Genomic DNA, 18,831 nt, shown 5'->3' on the forward strand with positions numbered 1-18,831 from the left:
ACCTCCCTTTGTTTACTGTCCCCACATATTGTCTCCTTTTATCTACTACCCCCATATTACCTCCCTTTGTTTACTGTCCGTAGATATTGTCTCCTTTTATCTACTACCCCCATATTACCTCCCTTTGTTTACTGTCCCCACATATTGTCTCCTTTTATCTACTACCCCCATATTACCTCCCTTTGTTTACTGTCCCCACATATTGTCTCCTTTTATCTACTACCCCCATATTACCTCCCTTTGTTTACTGTCCCTAGATATTGTCTCCTTTTATCTCTACTACCCCCATATTTCCTCCCTTTGTTTACTGTCCGTAGATATTGTCTCCTTTTATCTACTACCCCCATATTACCTCCCTTTGTTTACTGTCCCCACATATTGTCTCCTTTTATCTACTACCCCCATATTACCTCCCTTTGTTTACTGTCCCCACATATTGTCTCCTTTTATCTACTACCCCCATATTACCTCCCTTTGTTTACTGTCCCCACATATTGTCTCCTTTTATCTACTACCCCCATATTACCTCCCTTTGTTTACTGTCCCCACATATTGTCTCCTTTTATCTACTACCCCTATATTACCTCCCTTTGTTTACTGTCCCTAGATATTGTCTCCTCTTATCTACTACCTACCCCCATATTACCTCCCTTTGTTTACTCTCCCCACAAATTGTCTCCTTTTATCTACTACCCCCATATTACCTCCCTTTGTTTACTGTCCCTAGATATTGTCTCCTTTTATCTACTACCCCCATATTACCTCCCTTTGTTTACTGTCCCCACATATTGTCTCCTTTTATCTACTACCCCCATATTACCTCCCTTTGTTTACTGTCCCCACATATTGTCTCCTTTTATCTACTACCCCCATATTACCTCCCTTTGTTTACTGTCCCCACATATTGTCTCCTTTTATCTACTACCCCCATATTACTTCCCTTTGTTTTCTGTCCCTAGATATTGTCTCCTTTTATCTACTACCCCCATATTTCCTCCCTTTGTTTACTGTCCCCACATATTGTCTCCTTTTATCTACTACCCCCATATTACCTCCCTTTGTTTACTGTCCCCACATATTGTCTCCTTTTATCTACTACCCCCATATTACCTCCCTTTGTTTACTGTCCCTAGATATTGTCTCCTTTTATCTACTACCCCCATATTACCTCCCTTTGTTTACTGTCCCCACAAATTGTCTCCTTTTATCTACTACCCCCATATTACCTCCCTTTGTTTACTGTCCCTAGATATTGTCTCCTTTTATCTACTACCCCCATATTACCTCCCTTTGTTTACTGTCCCCACATATTGTCTCCTTTTATCTACTACCCCCATATTACCTCCCTTTGTTTACTGTCCCCACATATTGTCTCCTTTTATCTACTACCCCCATATTACCTCCCTTTGTTTACTGTCCCCACATATTATCTCCTTTTATCTACTACCCCCATATTACTTCCCTTTGTTTTCTGTCCCTAGATATTGTCTCCTTTTATCTACTACCCCCATATTTCCTCCCTTTGTTTACTGTCCCCACATATTGTCTCCTTTTATCTACTACCCCCATATTACCTCCCTTTGTTTACTGTCCCCACATATTGTCTCCTTTTATCTACTACCCCCATATTACCTCCCTTTGTTTTCTGTCCCTAGATATTGTCTCCTTTTATCTGCTACCCCCATATTACCTCCCTTTGTTTACTGTCCCCACATATTGTCTCCTTTTATCTACTACCCCCATATTTCCTCCCTTTGTTTACTGTCCCTAGATATTGTCTCCTTTTATCTACTACCCCATATTACCTCCCTTTGTTTTCTGTCTGTAGATATTGTCTCCTTTTATCTACTACCACCATATTTCCTCCCTTTGTTTACTGTCCCCACATATTGTATCCTTTAATCTACTACCCCCATATTACCTCCCTTTGTTTTAACTTTACTGTCCCCACAAATTGTCTTCTTTTATCTACTACTCCCCTATTACCTCCCTTTGTTAACTGTCCCTAGATGTTGTCTGCTTTTATCTACCACCCTCATATTACCTCCCTTTGTTTACTCTCCTGTAGGTGAGGATATGAGTAACTGCTACGTTGTGACCACTGCGCGATCAGATATCATGATGCTGAATGCGGCCAGCTACAGTATCCATTCCAAGAGGGATGAGTTAGAGGAGATGAAGGAGAAACGCAATGAACTTCTGCCCTCGCTCAAGGAACTGCATCGGCAGTTTGAGGTGAATCGACGCTGGTGGGAGTACAAACGGGATGTGGTATCGGAAGTTGTGCAGCGTCGATCCATTCCAAATAATACCAGAGTAAAGGATATTCCAAGGACCATTAGGGAGAGCGAGGGGATTCCTAGGAGCTTAGCAAGGGATATGATATGAACTGTAACTAGCACATGATGAAAATGATTATTTTCACACTCAGAAAATCATTCAATTTACAGAATGACAATTATTTTATTTGTATTAAAAACATGTTAAAAGTCAATTACTAGTCTGTCATCTTTAAATACCTCTTCTGTCTGTTGTCTCCAGTCCTAGTTTGATGTACTACATTGTACGATAGTTACTGTATGTATAGACGGATATTTTAGCAATTTTCTTAAGCAGTACCCTTAAAGCCAGGTACCTCGGGAGTGCATTATATCTAACAGCATGTGAAAAATAATTTGGTTAACAGTATTGGAGAACTACCCACATAAAATCTCTTCAAAATAAAAAACAAAAATGGCTATATGTTAGTTTTTATGAAACTGCATAAAACAAAGATTACACTTAGCATGCTTCTCACAAACTGCATTGTTTACTGATTTATACAAGGTTACTTTATTGTCACAGCAAGCATGTTATAGCTTATCTCTATTGCAGTACTTAGATATTCTAGGCTTTAGAATTGTCAGCCGGCTTGATAATCACTTGATAAATAGATCTGCCTTTATTAAGAATCCTGTTTTGCTAGCCAGGCATTGTCATTGACCTTTGTCCTGGTTTCTTACAGAGAAAGAAGTCATGGCATGCTGATGATATACTAAGACTCTTCCATGTGTCATATCCTGATGGACACATCCAAACTCCACAGAGCAGATACAATACAAAATAATTAGAATTCTAGGAATAATGTTGATCATAGCGACATCTTTATCCTTCTTGCTCGTTGGTTTTTGATATATTCTTCCATTTTCTGGTAGCCTGTTTTCTCTGGTACAAAGTAATGTTTGGGTGGTTTTCCCTCGGAGAGACGAACATAGTAATGACAATAACTCAGTGTCACTTGTTTGGACGCAGCCATGGCCTTAACCCTCTTAGCTGTGTTTACAAACGATTCCTCTGAAAATTAGAACAAACAAGAAATCAATCAACTAAAGAGATAATATCATAATGATGTTAATCCAAACATCATGTTTGAACTAGCTACATGTATTAATAAACCTGTTCATGTTACCAAAAACAACCTTATACACTTATTTTACACACTAGCTGTTTTTCACTATTTAAAAGAAGTACTAGCACAAGAATTCATATTCCATTCACAAAGTTATAATTGTAAAAATAAGCAATAACATTTTTACAAATTGAAATCCTAAATACATAACAATTCTTGTAGAATATACGTAGTGACTTTTTGTAGGTGAAAGTTCTAAATGAAGGTTGACCTACTTTTCATCAAGGATGTTTAAATTCTAGTAATCAGACTATAATACTGTACCAAGACAAGCAAACTGACTAAATTAGGTCAGGTGATCTGAGAAAAGTACTTACCGATCCACAGGTTTGATTTGAATTCTACATTATGGTCTTCAACTGCAATTTGCTGTGCTTCTTTCAGTACCTAAAATATTTGTTAGATTAATTAATGATTTTGAAAGCCTTAACTTTCTCTTCAACAAATATATATTCGACCTCAAAAGGTTTATCAAAATATTGGATCACATTGAGTATTTTTTATGAAATGTTTTTTAAGTAATATCAAGATTAATACTATAAACTGACAGTGTAAAGCTAAAGAAACAATTTATCATATTGAAATATCAGAAAAGAGAAGGGAAAACGTTGATGACTTGTAACAAGACCTGTGCAGTACTGTTTTTGACTCAATAAGAATGCTGTCCCTGAAAGTCCCCCCTGGTCCCACTCTTTAAGGCTACTAACCAATTATTGGTACTTTGAATTCAAACTCCAATCTTTACTAATACCACATGCATATAGACTTACAAAACATGTAAATATTTAAATTTAAACCTAAATCGGTAGATTACCTCTAGTACTATATGTGCTCCTTTATGTGGACTAAATGAAAGTTGTTTCATTGCCTCATCTATGGTCATCCCACGAATCTGAAAAAAAACAACCCACAATTACATTTATAAATAACTTTTTGTTAAGTTAAACATTCAAATTAAGAGGCCATACCAGTAAGCATTGAGCTTTAGGTTGAAAGTGAAAAAAAAAAAAAAAATCAAAATATATATTTTAAAGTAAATGGCAAAGAAAAAATATCAATAACAAATTAAATTGTTTTGAAGGCCATTTTACTGATTGGCACGAAAAATTGGTAACGGTAATAAGTCACATTCCTAATTTAAAAAAAATTGATGAAAAATGTGTATTTGAAAAATTATGGAAAATCTATGACATTTCTTGCATGTTTTACTGACCGGCTAACTATACACTTTTGTTTATCATGATATCGGGCAAAACTCGATTACATATTTCTTAATCGATTAATTGGTCAAACATCCTAAAACAATGATCCTCGATGAACTAGTCATCACACAGCAAACTTATGCACTGAACAGTCATCATGCTATATAATCTGATGCCCTCATCACTACTAAGAGTTTGTAGCAGACATATCTGTTAACCTCAACATGTAATGTCCTTGAATATCTTCTGTTTATTTACGTATGCATTCTACCATGATGTTTTATCAACTCACCATGCCTGCTGTATACCACAGCTTGTCCTTGGAATACTTGATATTCATTCTGGCATGACAAACATCCTAAAAAAAATATCAAAATAACAGAATGTTTTTCACTGAACCCTCCATCATATACAGTAATTAATGTTTCTCTATCAAACTTATTTAATTTGAACTACACTGTAAAATTTTGAATTTAAATAATTTTTGAATTTGTTTGATTAATTTACCTGGCACATATGATTTAAATGCTGTGGTTTTATCATTGTGTAATTATATTTTATAAATCGTTGACTAGAATTTGCTAGGTACTACTTGGTCCTTTATTTACAGTTGATGTCTCTATATTTAACTAATAACTGATACTAATTTTAAGTTACCGCTTTCTGCTTTAAATCGGTCTATATTTTAGAAGTACATGTATCATATTCGCAGTAATTAGTGCCCCTCCCCCTGTAAGTGTCTGCCACGTACTTTTCTGGAGAAAGAGTTGAGTTCTATAAATGCCCCCAATCCCATAGATATAACTATGTTTTACAACTGGATGATTGTAACATTTGCATTGTATCCCATACAACAAGAACATTTCTATTATGACCTGTGTATAAACTTGTGCAAGTCTTGCACCTATGTGAATCACGATGTAGATAATTTGTCTCAATCAAAAGAAAAAAGGCATATGAATGCTTACTGTAACAGAGTAATGTGCCATGAGTACAAAAACAGTTAAAAGGTGGCTGACTTAAAAAGAATTTTTTCATCCTCATTTTAATTGTTAGTTCCATAATAAGCACCTAAAGCCCCCCTTCGTTAAAATTTTTGTAGAGCCCTGGGGGCAAATTATTGCAAATATGGTAATAGTTACTGCTGGCTGCAATAGCTCTATCTATTGCATTTTAGAAATAACAGTTACCGCTGGCCGCCTCGGCTCTCCAGGCTTCTGTGGGGGATAGACAACATCATTGTTCTTCAGCCATCTTCCTTTAGGAACATCAAATGGTCCCACTTCAGGTTGATCGTTATATTTGTCAAACTCAGCCTGAGTCACGGCCGTACTGTGGATTTTTCTACTACATTGGACGTGGGCTGTTGCTCCAGAAATGGCTGGTATACGTCTTTGGAGGAGGTTAGCAAGCTGTCTCTCACTAGCTGCTATCACTGTTGAAAGAAAAAATGTTAACATTGCATGTCTTTAGGATTACAAAATATACATGTAACTTGTAAAACAAATAGACCATTGTCAACCTTGGCTTGTTAGCTTGATGTGTTTCATTCCGAGCATGTTGATATCAGTGTTGCAGTAATTTTTTAAATACTATGTGTGTTGTTTAAGTTAATTCAAGCGTTCGGGTGACCAGAGATAAAGAAAAAAATAAAATAACCTGTTTTACCCGTGTAGCAAAATATGGACACAGTCCTTTGGTATAAATACAGGTGTTCCATTCATTTTTGGGGTTGTGTTGTTGCTGTGATGATCGGCTCGTGAGACAGCTAAATAAAAGATGTACAAGGACTGAATAAGCCCTTGTGAAAGGCTAAATAAGTCTTTCAGTCTTTAGCGGGAGAGCCGATGCCGGTGGTGTTGTATACCTGGCAGCCAGCATGTAATCTACTGGTTGTAAGTAGCAACTGCGCGGCACAGCGGCGAGTTACTGCTGCGCTCGAAAACGTATACAGGAGCAGTTGATAGAGAGCGCAGCAAACTCTTGTGATAGAGGTGTCTCGGTAAATTTATTCTTTGTAAATCATCCAATATATGTAGGGTTGGAAAACTTTCTCGTAAACCGTAAACTGGAATCAAAACAAGATCCAGCATTGCGCAAGACAGTATCCAAAGTCACACTCTCGCGTGATTACAAAATCACACTCTCGTGTGATAACAAACAAGTTATACTTGGAAAATTTCAAAATGAAAACATCAGTGAAAGATAAACCTTCCAATTTTTTCTTACCTGAATCTAACAATTACATTTTGTCTTGAATATTAACTTAAAAGCCGTTTTATGTGAGCAGTTGCTTTGAAATTTTCCGTCTGGCAACGGAGAATGACGTTGAGATATAATTTGTAGCCGTAGTCACGTATTTTTGCAGAAAGTGAAAGTAGAAGTATCCTATGTTCAATATTGTTTTTCTTGTCATAAACTCAATGCCAGTAATTCAGCAAAGCTATGATTAATGATTGATAATTCTATATATGGTTTCTAGCAGTACAGTTAGTCAACGCACACAATAAGCAATAAAAACAAAACACATGTCAATATCGATAAGACTGATGGGTCAGGGGAGATTACTCTTTCGCCGTTGGAAATCCTTTATTTAGATCTACCTGGCATATTTCTATTTAGTAACACATTAAAAAAAAACCGAAAGAATGGGTCAACTGCTGCGCTCTCAGATAGGCTTTGTCTAAAATTATATTAGTTTTGTCGTTTGTTTCTGAATATAAATCACATGTACATATTCTGCTTATTTGGTCAATTGAGATTGAGTTACAATTTATTACATTCTCGCTACCAAAGGAAACACACTGATTCAGTAGATTCCGAGTAACCAGACCCAGTGCACGTTAGTCTACATTAAGGTTCATGTAATGGCTTTAAACAGTGATATTTTGCAAGCCTAAAACTCCTTACTGTGCTGCAATTGAACAGAACTAATTTCATTAATTGTTGGTATATACCCTGGCTAACTGTCAGTCTTACTGTTGATATGTAATTTGTGAAGCTGCGTGTAAAATACAGTAAAATATGAGAAAAATGTATATTTCTGGAGAAGACATAGAACTCGTGTGAATTGCATTGATGGAACCAAATAATCATGCCATCGTGTTCAGTTGAGAATATGCCAGGTACTCCAACAGTTTGTTTGGCAAAATCGGACCAGCAAATAGCGCAGGAGCCTAGTGTAGTAAATGCAAATGGCTGCTATAAATGGCGGATCGAAAATATCGCATATAAGAAGCCATCTCAATTGATACAAATGTTTTTATAGACACCATAAGGTACTCTGAACATAACAAGAAGACTCTTCACGAAAAAAAATAGTTCAAACAATCTGTTTGGGGCGAAAAATGCAAATTTCCGGAAAGAGCCTCAAAGTCCACATTTTAACTATTTTTTTTCGTAAATATTCTTCTTGTCATGTTCAGAGTACCTTATAGTGTATATAAGAGCACTTGTATCAATTAAAATGTCTTCTTATATGCTATATTTGTGATCCGCCATTTAAAGCAGCCATTTGCATTTACAACAATAGGCTCCTGCGCTATTTGCTGGTCCGATTTTGCCAAACAAACTGTTGGAGTACCTGGCATAGTCACTACTGAACACGATAGCATGTTTATTTGGTGCCATCAATGCAATTCACACGAGTTCTATGTCTTCTCCAGAAATATACATTTTTCTCTTATTTTACTGAAATTTACAAGCAGCTTCACAAATTACTTATCAACAGTAAGACTGACAGTTAGCCAGGGTATATACCAACAATTAATGAAATTAGTTCTGTTCAATTGCAGCACAGTAATGCGTTTTAGGCTTGCAAAATATCACTGGTTAAAGCCATTACATGAACCTTAATGTGTATTCAAGTAGGTAACATTTGGTCGATATTCTTTGGAATTTCAATTTGAAATTAAATTAGTCTGAGAAATGATTTTAGATAAATCATTCTGATGTTCATTACCTGCCCGTGTCAAGTTTAGCATGCTGCATCAATATCAACGTCTCAATGCCAAGATATCACCGGAAGTTGTTTTTGGAGCGTTCCGTTGACATCGATCGATGTTGAAAGACGAAAGTCAACTAAATGTTTGTAAGGTACAGCACATGAAAACATAAAAACGTGCAACATTACAACGTGCGGGAAACGTATGTGTTTTGTAATTTAAAGTCTTGTAGTATTGGAAATGCTTATATGTTAAAGGACAGCGAGTAGATTTATTTGTAATTTTATTTTAAATGAAAGGATAATTGGTGGAGGTAATTGAAAATGCTCCCAGAAATCACGATACCAGCATCTCCAAATTGGTACTGTACACGCGTTACGGATGCTAACAGTGCCGGTATTTATGTCTTTGGAGCAAGGAGGGATGTGTTGGTTTATGACGTGACATGCTATCCAGCTAAATCCCTTGGGGTGTTCCGTGGCCACAGAGATAAAGTTAGTGCGGTGGCCCTGAATCCACACGGTGAAAAGAATATCACAACATGCTGCAGTGGATCAGAAGATGGGAAAGTGAAAGTATGGAATGTGGAATCTAAAGAACAGCTTTTCGAGCACAATTCACACAGGGTACAAAAATGACATTTTTCATATCTTTCCTTTGAACATAAAATTTCCATAAGCTATTTTTTCCGAAATTCTAAAAATTATTGAATTTGAAAATAGAAGCCATGAAACTTTTTTTAACTACATTTATAAAATTATTTTTATGAATTTCAATTCATTAACAGAGATTCTTACAAAAAGTATCTTAATTGTTCTATTGTTTTTATCAATTACAAAATTAATTTTTTTTGCAGATTCTTAGTAAACCAAGAATGCCTCTTATTTTAAATTGCATTTTAAGATTCAAATATGAAAAGCACTTTTTGACTACTTTTTGCATTTAAACTTGTTATAATAAGTGATATTGCTACATGTATTTTTTAATGTATCGGACAATGCTTTTAATTCTAGAATCACTTAATTTTTATTAGGGTAAGTTGACAGCTGTTAGTTGGTCGTCGCAGCAAGCAGATTTAATTCTGAGTGGTGATGACAAAGGTGACATTGTATCCTGGCAGTACCTAGAAGGCCGATTACAGACGTTTAGTCCAGACAATGCTGGAGTCATGTGCATTGTCTGCTCACCAATATCTGCAGGAATAGCTGCTGTGGGGTAAATTCAATATTAAACCATAGTTTTTAATGCATTCAAAAGATATTGATATTAATAAAGAGAATCTTTTAATTTTGATCAATATTTTAATTTTAGTAATTGAACATGCACATGATAAAGTGATCTAGCTGATATGCTATTTGATGATGTGGAGCACACTTATAAATGAATGTTGATTATGTTGTCAGTTATATTACACTCTGACTGACTGTCAAATTATCATTTTGCTCATAAATATAAGTCTTAGACAAAAATTTTATAATTGTTAGGAGGTCTGTAACAGTAAAATCACTATCTTATGGTAGGTAAAAAAAAAAGTGATAATTGGAAATAACATTTATTCAATGGATTTCATACCTTGCAGATATAAGGCTGGCTTGATTCTGATCTTGGATGTGAAAAAAGACGGTCAGATTTTGCAGCGTCTGCGAGGTCATGATGAAGATATTCAATGCCTTGTGTGGAGTCCTATTATCGGGGAAGACTTTAAACCTCCCAAACCAGCATATAGGGATTTGGATGACCCCTTTAGTACAGGTAAATTGGTTATCATTTTTCAAGTCAGTGAGTTTGTTACAGTAGAAATTATTCGAGAATGGCAGAATGTTATAAATCAGGATGTCTTAAAGTGATGATGAATTTCCTATGTTGTATTTGTTCCAGTTGAAGCAGATACTGACCCAGGGCCATCAGGAGATGAGGATGTCGTAGATTTTGGTGTAGATGGTCACCTTCTTGCATCAGGCAGTAAAGACAAGACAATTCGTATCTGGAGCACAGACAGAGGCAGACAACTCTTGCAGCTAAAGGTTGGAAAATCTGGTGGACGAGAACAGGGAAATGAATATGGTGGAGGAAAGATGTGGACCACATTTGTGTGGCTGAGGAACAACCCTCGTCACATTATCTCTAGCTATACTGGGTAGGGTTTATTGTAAAATATCATATTAAAGTTGTCAAGTGTGACTTTTTTTATGGTAGAAAAACTCGTAGAAGCTTGTAGAAGGTTGGAAAATCTTTATATTACTGATTATGAATTTGTTGTTATATTTATTTAAAAGCAGTAAAATTATTAATCAAACTTTATTTGAAAAAAGAGGGGTAGAGCCAATACTGGTAGATTTATGAGTTGATGGGTGTAATGGTTCCTGGGTCCCTAGGCTGGATATGTAGGAAGATTGGAGTAAAGGGTGAAGCAAAGTATATGTAGATATATAGCTAGGTACAATCCCAACAGGCAAAGGAGACCTCCTTGGTTCATCTTTTATTGTTGACTGGTTTCGCTATTACTGAAGCTTCATCAGGACACTAAAGTTAAAAAAGTTTTAACTTTTAAAGTATCAGGTACATAAAATGAGGATACTGTTTTGATTGTTTTCTATGACCTATAGAATAATATAGAACTTTTTAAAATACTTTGATTGTATTTCTTACAGAGGCGATCTGCAGAGATGGGACATCACATCACCTATGCCACAGAAAAGTAAACCATTTAGTGGTGATCAGAAAAAGGGAGGTCACTATCGTATGGTTTTCAACCTGTGTCTGGCAGGTCCATCAGATGGTTACCTTTGTACCATGTCAATGGATAGACAGGTAGGTTAGCTTCACTCGTCCTCAGGTATACTCACATGAACAGATTTATATTATTTTTTGTTATGTTTGTGCGGTTTGACTTTCAGAAAAAAATGACAAGTTTAAAAATTATACTTAACACCAGCACCCCCATGATGAGGAAGGGGAGAAGTGGGACTTGTTGTGTTGGACACACCATGATGAGGAAGGGGAGAAGGGGGACTTGTTGTGTTGGACACACCATGATGAGGAAGGGGAGAAGGGGGACTTGTTGTGTTGGACACACCATGATGAGGAAGGGGAGAAGGGGGACTTGTTGTGTTGGACACACCATGATGAGGAAGGGGAGAAGGGGGACTTGTTGTGTTGGACACACCATGATGAGGAAGGGGAGAAGGGGGACTTGTTGTGTTGGACACACCATGATGAGGAAGGGGAGAAGGGGGACTTGTTGTGTTGGACACATCATGATGAGGAAGGGGAGAAGGGGGACTTGTGTTGGACACACCATGATGAGGAAGGGGAGAAGGGGGACTTGTTGTGTTGGACACACCATGATGAGGAAGGGGAGAAGGGGGACTTGTTGTGTTGGACACACATGATGAGGAAGGGGAGAAGGGGGACTTGTGTTGGACACACCATGATGAGGAAGGGGAGAAGGGGGACTTGTTGTGTTGGACACACCATGATGAGGAAGGGGAGAAGGGGGACTTGTGTTGGACACACCATGATGAGGAAGGGGAGAAGGGGGACTTGTTGTGTTGGACACACCATGATGAGGAAGGGGAGAAGGGGGACTTGTGTTGGACACACCATGATGAGGAAGGGGAGAAGGGGGACTTGTGTTGGACACACCATGATGAGGAAGGGGAGAAGGGGGACTTGTTGTGTTGGACACACCATGATGAGGAAGGGGAGAAGGGGGACTTGTGTTGGACACACCATGATGAGGAAGGGGAGAAGGGGGACTTGTTGTGTTGGACACACCATGATGAGGAAGGGGAGAAGGGGGACTTGTTGTTTGGACACACCATGATGAGGAAGGGGAGAAGGGGGACTTGTTGTGTTGGACACACCATGATGAGGAAGGGGAGAAGGGGGACTTGTTGTGTTGGACACACCATGATGAGGAAGGGGAGAAGGGGGACTTGTTGTGTTGGACACACACACCATGATGAGGGGGGAGAAGGGGGGGACTTGTTGTGTTGGACACACCATGATGAGGAAGGGGAGAAGGGGGACTTGTTGTGTTGGACACACCATGATGAGGAAGGGGAGAAGGGGGACTTGTTGTGTTGGACACACCATGATGAGGAAGGGGAGAAGGGGGACTTGTTGTGTTGGACACACCATGATGAGGAAGGGGAGAAGGGGGACTTGTTGTGTTGGACACACCATGATGAGGAAGGGGAGAAGGGGGACTTGTTGTGTTGGACACACCATGATGAGGAAGGGGAGAAGGGGGACTTGTTGTGTTGGACACACCATGATGAGGAAGGGGAGAAGGGGGACTTGTTGTGTTGGACACACCATGATGAGAAGGGAGAAGGGGAATTGTGTTGGACCACCATGATGAGAAGGGGAAAGGGGGACTTGTTGTGTTGGACACACCATGATGAGGAAGGGGAGAAGGGGGACTTGTTGTGTTGGACACACCATGATGAGGAAGGGGAGAAGGGGGACTTGTTGTGTTGGACACACCATGATGAGGAAGGGGAGAAGGGGGACTTGTTGTGTTGGACACACCATGATGAGGAAGGGGAGAAGGGGGACTTGTTGTGTTGGACACACCATGATGAGGAAGGGAGAAGGGGGACTTGTTGTGTTGGACACACCATGATGAGGAAGGGGAGAAGGGGGACTTGTTGTGTTGGACACACCATGATGAGGAAGGGGAGAAGGGGGACTTGTTGTGTTGGACACACCATGATGAGGAAGGGGAGAAGGGGGACTTGTTGTGTTGGACACACCATGATGAGGAAGGGGAGAAGGGGGACTTGTTGTGTTGGACACACCATGATGAGGAAGGGGAGAAGGGGGACTTTGTGTTGGACACACCATGATGAGGAAGGGGAGAAGGGGGACTTGTTGTGTTGGACACACCATGATGAGGAAGGGGAGAAGGGGGACTTGTGTTGGACACACCATGATGAGGAAGGGGAGAAGGGGGACTTGTTGTGTTGGACACACCATGATGAGGAAGGGGAGAAGGGGGACTTGTTGTGTTGGACACACCATGATGAGGAAGGGGAGAAGGGGGACTTGTTGTGTTGGACACACCATGATGAGGAAGGGGAGAAGGGGGACTTGTTGTGTTGGACACACCATGATGAGGAAGGGGAGAAGGGGGACTTGTGTTGGACACACCATGATGAGGAAGGGGAGAAGGGGGACTTGTTGTGTTGGACACACCATGATGAGGAAGGGGAGAAGGGGGACTTTGTGTTGGACACACCATGATGAGGAAGGGGAGAAGGGGGACTTGTTGTGTTGGACACACCATGATGAGGAAGGGGAGAAGGGGGACTTGTTGTGTTGGACATACCATGATGAGGAAGGGGAGAAGGGGGACTTGTTGTGTTGGACACACCATGATGAGGAAGGGTGAAAGGGGGACTTGTTGTGTTGGACACACCATGATGAGGAAGGGGAGAAGGGGGACTTGTTGTGTTGGACACACCATGATGAGGAAGGGTGAAAGGGGGCCTTGTTGTGTTGGACACACCATGATGAGGAAGGGGAGAAGGGGGACTTGTTGTGTTGGACACACATGATGATGAGGAAGGGGAGAAGGGGGACTTGTTGTGTTGGACACACCATGATGAGGAAGGGGAGAAGGGGACTTGTTGTGTTGGACACACCATGATGAGGAAGGGGAAGAAGGGGGACTTGTTGTGTTGGACACACCATCATGAGGAAGGGTGAAAGGGGGCCTTGTTGTGTTGGACACACCATGATGAGGAAGGGGAGAAGGGGGACTTGTTGTGTTGGACACACCATGATGAGGAAGGGGAGAAGGGGGACTTGTTGTGTTGGACACACCATGATGAGGAAGGGGAGAAGGGGGACTTGTTGTGTTGGACACACCATGATGAGGAAGGGGAGAAGGGGGACTTGTTGTGTTGGACACACCATGATGAGGAAGGGGAGAAGGGGGACTTGTTGTGTTGGACACACCATGATGAGGAAGGGGAGAAGGGGGACTTGTTGTGTTGGACACACCATGATGAGGAAGGGGAGAAGGGGGACTTGTTGTGTTGGACACACCATGATGAGGAAGGGGAGAAGGGGGACTTGTTGTGTTGGACACACCATGATGAGGAAGGGGAGAAGGGGGACTTGTTGTGTTGGACACACCATGATGAGGAAGGGGAGAAGGGGGACTTGTTGTGTTGGACACACCATGATGAGGAAGGGGAGAAGGGGGACTTGTTGTGTTGGACACACCATGATGAGGAAGGGGAGAAGGGGGACTTGTTGTGTTGGACACACCATGATGAGGAAGGGGAGAAGGGGGACTTGTTGTGTTGGACACACCATGATGAGGAAGGGGAGAAGGGGGACTTGTTGTGTTGGACACACCATGATGAGGAAGGGGAGAAAGGGGGACTTGTTGTGTTGGACACACCATGATGAGGAAGGGGGAGAAGGGGGACTTGTTGTGTTGGACACACCATGATGAGGAAGGGGAGAAGGGGGACTTGTTGTGTTGGACACACCATGATGAGGAAGGGGAGAAGGGGGACTTGTTGTGTTGGACACACCATGATGAGGAAGGGGAGAAGGGGGACTTGTTGTGTTGGACACACCATGATGAGGAAGGGGAGAAGAAGGGGACTTGTTGTGTTGGACACACCATGATGAGGAAGGGGAGAAGGGGGACTTGTTGTGTTGGACACACCATGATGAGGAAGGGGAGAAGGGGGACTTGTTGTGTTGGACACACCATGATGAGGAAGGGGAGAAGGGGGACTTGTTGTGTTGGACACACCATGATGAGGAAGGGGAGAAGGGGGACTTGTTGTGTTGGACACACCATGATGAGGAAGGGGGAGAAGGGGGACTTGTTGTGTTGGACACACCATGATGAGGAAGGGGAGAAGGGGGACTTGTTGTGTTGGACACACCATGATGAGGAAGGGGAGAAGGGGGACTTGTTGTGTTGGACACACCATGATGAGGAAGGGGAGAAGGGGGACTTGTGTTGGACACACCATGATGAGGAAGGGGAGAAGGGGGACTTGTGTTGGACACACCATGATGAGGAAGGGGAGAAGGGGGACTTGTTGTGTTGGACACACCATGATGAGGAAGGGGAGAAGGGGGATTGACCTGTGTTGGACACACCATGATGAGGAAGGGGAGAAGGGGGACTTGTTGTGTTGGACACACCATGATGAGGAAGGGGAGAAGGGGGACTTGTTGTGTTGGACACACCATGATGAGGAAGGGGAGAAGGGGGACTTGTTGTGTTGGACACACCATGATGAGGAAGGGGAGAAGGGGGACTTGTTGTGTTGGACACACCATGATGAGGAAGGGGAGAAGGGGGACTTGTTGTGTTGGACACACCATGATGAGGAAGGGGAGAAGGGGGACTTGTTGTGTTGGACACACCATGATGAGGAAGGGGAGAAGGGGGACTTGTTGTGTTGGACACACCATGATGAGGAAGGGGAGAAGGGGGACTTGTTGTGTTGGACACACCATGATGAGGAAGGGGAGAAGGGGGACTTGTTGTGTTGGACACATCATGATGAGGAAGGGGAGAAGGGGGACTTGTTGTGTTGGACACACCATGATTGAGGAAGGGGAGAAGGGGGACTTGTTGTGTTGGACACACCATGATGAGGAAGGGGAGAAGGGGGACTTGTGTTGGACACACCATGATGAGGAAGGGGAGAAGGGGGACTTGTTGTGTTGGACACACCATGATGAGGAAGGGGAGAAGGGGGACTTGTTGTGTTGGACACACCATGATGAGGAAGGGGAGAAGGGGGACTTGTTGTTGGACACACCATGATGAGGAAGGGGAGAAGGGGGACTTGTTGTGTTGGACACATCATGATGAGGAAGGGGAGAAGGGGGACTTGTTGTGTTGGACACATCATGATGAGGAAGGGGAGAAGGGGGACTTGTTGTGTTGGACACATCATGATGAGGAAGGGGAGAAGGGGGACTTGTGTTGGACACACCATGATGAGGAAGGGGAGAAGGGGGACTTGTTGTGTTGGACACACCATGATGAGGAAGGGGAGAAGGGGGACTTGTTGTGTTGGACACATCATGATGAGGAAGGGGAGAAGGGGGACTTGTTGTGTTGGACACATCATGATGAGGAAGGGGAGAAGGGGGACTTGTTGTGTTGGACACATCATGATGAGGAAGGGGAGAAGGGGGACTTGTGTGTTGGACACACCATGATGAGGAAGGGGAGAAGGGGGACTTGTTGTGTTGGACACACCATGATGAGGAAGGGGAGAAGGGGGACTTGTTGTGTTGGACACACCATGATGAGGAAGGGGAGAAGGGGGACTTGTTGTGTTGGACACACCATGATGAGGAAGGGGAAAGGGGGACTTGTTGTGTTGGACACACCATGATGAGGAAGGGGAGAAGGGGGACTTGTTGTGTTGGACACACCATGATGAGGAAGGGGAGAAGGGGACTTGTGTTGGACACACCATGATGAGGAAGGGGAGAAGGGGGACTTGTTGTGTTGGACACACCATGATGAGGAAGGGGAGAAGGGGGACTTGTTGTGTTGGACGCACCATGATGAGGAAGGGGAGAAGGGGGACTTGTTGTGTTGGACACACCATGATGAGGAAGGGGAGAAGGGGGACTTGTTGTGTTGGACACACCATGATGAGGAAGGGGAGAAGGGGGACTTGTTGTGTTGGACACACCATGATGAGGAAGGGGAGAAGGGGGACTTGTTGTGTTGGACACCATGATGAGGAAGGGGAGAAGGGGGACTTTTGTTCGACAGAGATAGAGCATGTAGAGCTTTATGTATCTGTCTCTTTCACAGATAACATTCTTAGTTTTCATATTAATTAGCAAAAAGAAATTGTTATCTTGATACTATTATGAAAGACCCAGCGCTTTTAAATTCAGTACTCTTTTTAGTTTTTCTACAGACGACAAATTAGTTTCACTTGTAAGATTCATCAAACAGATAGATAGTAGGCTCAATTCTGTTGAAGTATTACTCTTGCTGTATGTCCTGTTTGAATGTAATTCTCTACAGTTTACGTTTATGAGAATAAAATCATTGTCATTGTCATTGCTGCCTCAATATCCTCTACATATTTTGTACATTACAGGTGATAGTATGGAACACTGATTCCGGGTCACTGTTTGGTGTGCTACCGACCTTCGGAGGGTTTGTTTATGTAGCCAAATCCTCACCTGTAGACCCAGGTATATTCATTACGCAAGAGTCTTAAACAATGAATATTGACAAAATTTACGGAATATATTGAAATATATTTTTGTACTGACAATTATGTGTTACATGGAGTATGATGTAGATTTTTGTACTGACAATTTGTGTGTTACATGGAGTATGATGTACATGTGCTGACTGCAGACTTACCTTACAGGTAGACTGGCGATAGGAGTTGGAGATAGTATGATACGTCTGTGGAACATCAACAACACTAATAACCTCACCGACATCAAGAATCTATGGCAAGGCATAAAAGCCAAGGTCACATCAGTGAGTATACCTGTCTAATTAGGATCTGTAAATTAACACCACTTACACATTGTCTGTGAAGGATATAATCACTTGGATCTCTTAAATAGGAGGTTCAGTCCTTCTTTTGTAAAACACCCTTGAAACTGATAGTGTTTAATTTTATCACATGATCCACTGTGGTATACAGTGACTTCAATTAATTCGCTGTATATAAATTTGAGCACTTTTCATTGGATTGGATTGAAATCCGTTTTGACCCCATGACTTGACATGATAAGTCAACATACAGGTGTCAGGATTCAAGGAAGGTAAATGCTGGCCTCTGCTGGATTTGGATAAGGTTCGAAAAAATAAAATCTTTTTAGGCTTGTTTCATAAAATCTCATATGAAATGAGCACACATTTAAGACCCTATATGTATTAAAGTTCTACAAGTGTCATTAACCTATTACAGTTTCAGCACTTTTGTTGACCATGAGCCTGCTTCTCTTAATTAGTGATGGTAGTAGTGAATCTAATTAGATGCCATTATAATGTGATGTTTCTTTCTTTGATGATGTCCACTAGGCCAAACAAAATTAATTTCTTGTTTCTCAGGCCCGCCCGCATCCAATATGAACCCCCCGCACCACTCACTTTTTATTGAAATCAAAAAAATAAAAACGTCCGCGCCGAAAAATAAATTCCGGAAAAAAATCCGACGTTGGTTCCCGCATTATCCGGAACTTGACCGATCCGTGT

General features: G+C 41.3%; 3 protein-coding genes across 4 annotated transcripts in view; 2 read left to right on the forward strand and 1 right to left on the reverse strand.

Annotated features, from left to right (window-relative positions):
- LOC138327332 (uncharacterized) overlaps nt 1-2,494 on the forward strand; it is a 31,528-nt gene extending 29,034 nt beyond the window's left edge. Inside the window, exon 9 of the mRNA XM_069273350.1 lies at nt 2,069-2,494. Within this exon, the coding sequence (XP_069129451.1) occupies nt 2,069-2,388 (320 nt within the window). The 3' untranslated portion in view covers nt 2,389-2,494. The remainder of the gene's footprint in view (nt 1-2,068) is intronic.
- Nucleotides 2,495-2,738: 244 nt separating this feature from the next.
- On the reverse strand, nt 2,739-8,762 carry LOC138327333 (large ribosomal subunit protein uL22m-like). Its single transcript, XM_069273351.1, has 6 exons — nt 8,612-8,762; nt 5,841-6,085; nt 4,943-5,008; nt 4,263-4,340; nt 3,766-3,835; nt 2,739-3,333 (listed from the first exon to the last, which is right to left on the reverse strand). The coding sequence occupies exons 1-6, from the start codon at nt 8,631-8,633 to the stop codon at nt 3,131-3,133; spliced, it is 684 nt and encodes a 227-aa protein (XP_069129452.1). The 5' UTR covers nt 8,634-8,762; the 3' UTR covers nt 2,739-3,130.
- An 11-nt stretch (nt 8,763-8,773) lies between these two features.
- The window catches only part of LOC138327331 (gem-associated protein 5-like), a 252,249-nt gene continuing 242,191 nt past the window's right edge, over nt 8,774-18,831 (forward strand). For both annotated transcript variants that reach the window (XM_069273348.1, XM_069273349.1), the window contains exons 1-7: nt 8,774-9,220; nt 9,628-9,809; nt 10,174-10,346; nt 10,473-10,731; nt 11,246-11,405; nt 17,714-17,810; nt 17,993-18,108. In XM_069273348.1, coding sequence (XP_069129449.1) covers nt 8,918-9,220; nt 9,628-9,809; nt 10,174-10,346; nt 10,473-10,731; nt 11,246-11,405; nt 17,714-17,810; nt 17,993-18,108 — 1,290 coding nt within the window. In that variant the 5' untranslated portion in view covers nt 8,774-8,917. The remainder of the gene's footprint in view (nt 9,221-9,627; nt 9,810-10,173; nt 10,347-10,472; nt 10,732-11,245; nt 11,406-17,713; nt 17,811-17,992; nt 18,109-18,831) is intronic.

The sequence above is a fragment of the Argopecten irradians genome, chromosome 7 (assembly GCF_041381155.1).
Source record: "Argopecten irradians isolate NY chromosome 7, Ai_NY, whole genome shotgun sequence".
Lineage (NCBI taxonomy): Eukaryota > Metazoa > Mollusca > Bivalvia > Pectinida > Pectinidae > Argopecten > Argopecten irradians.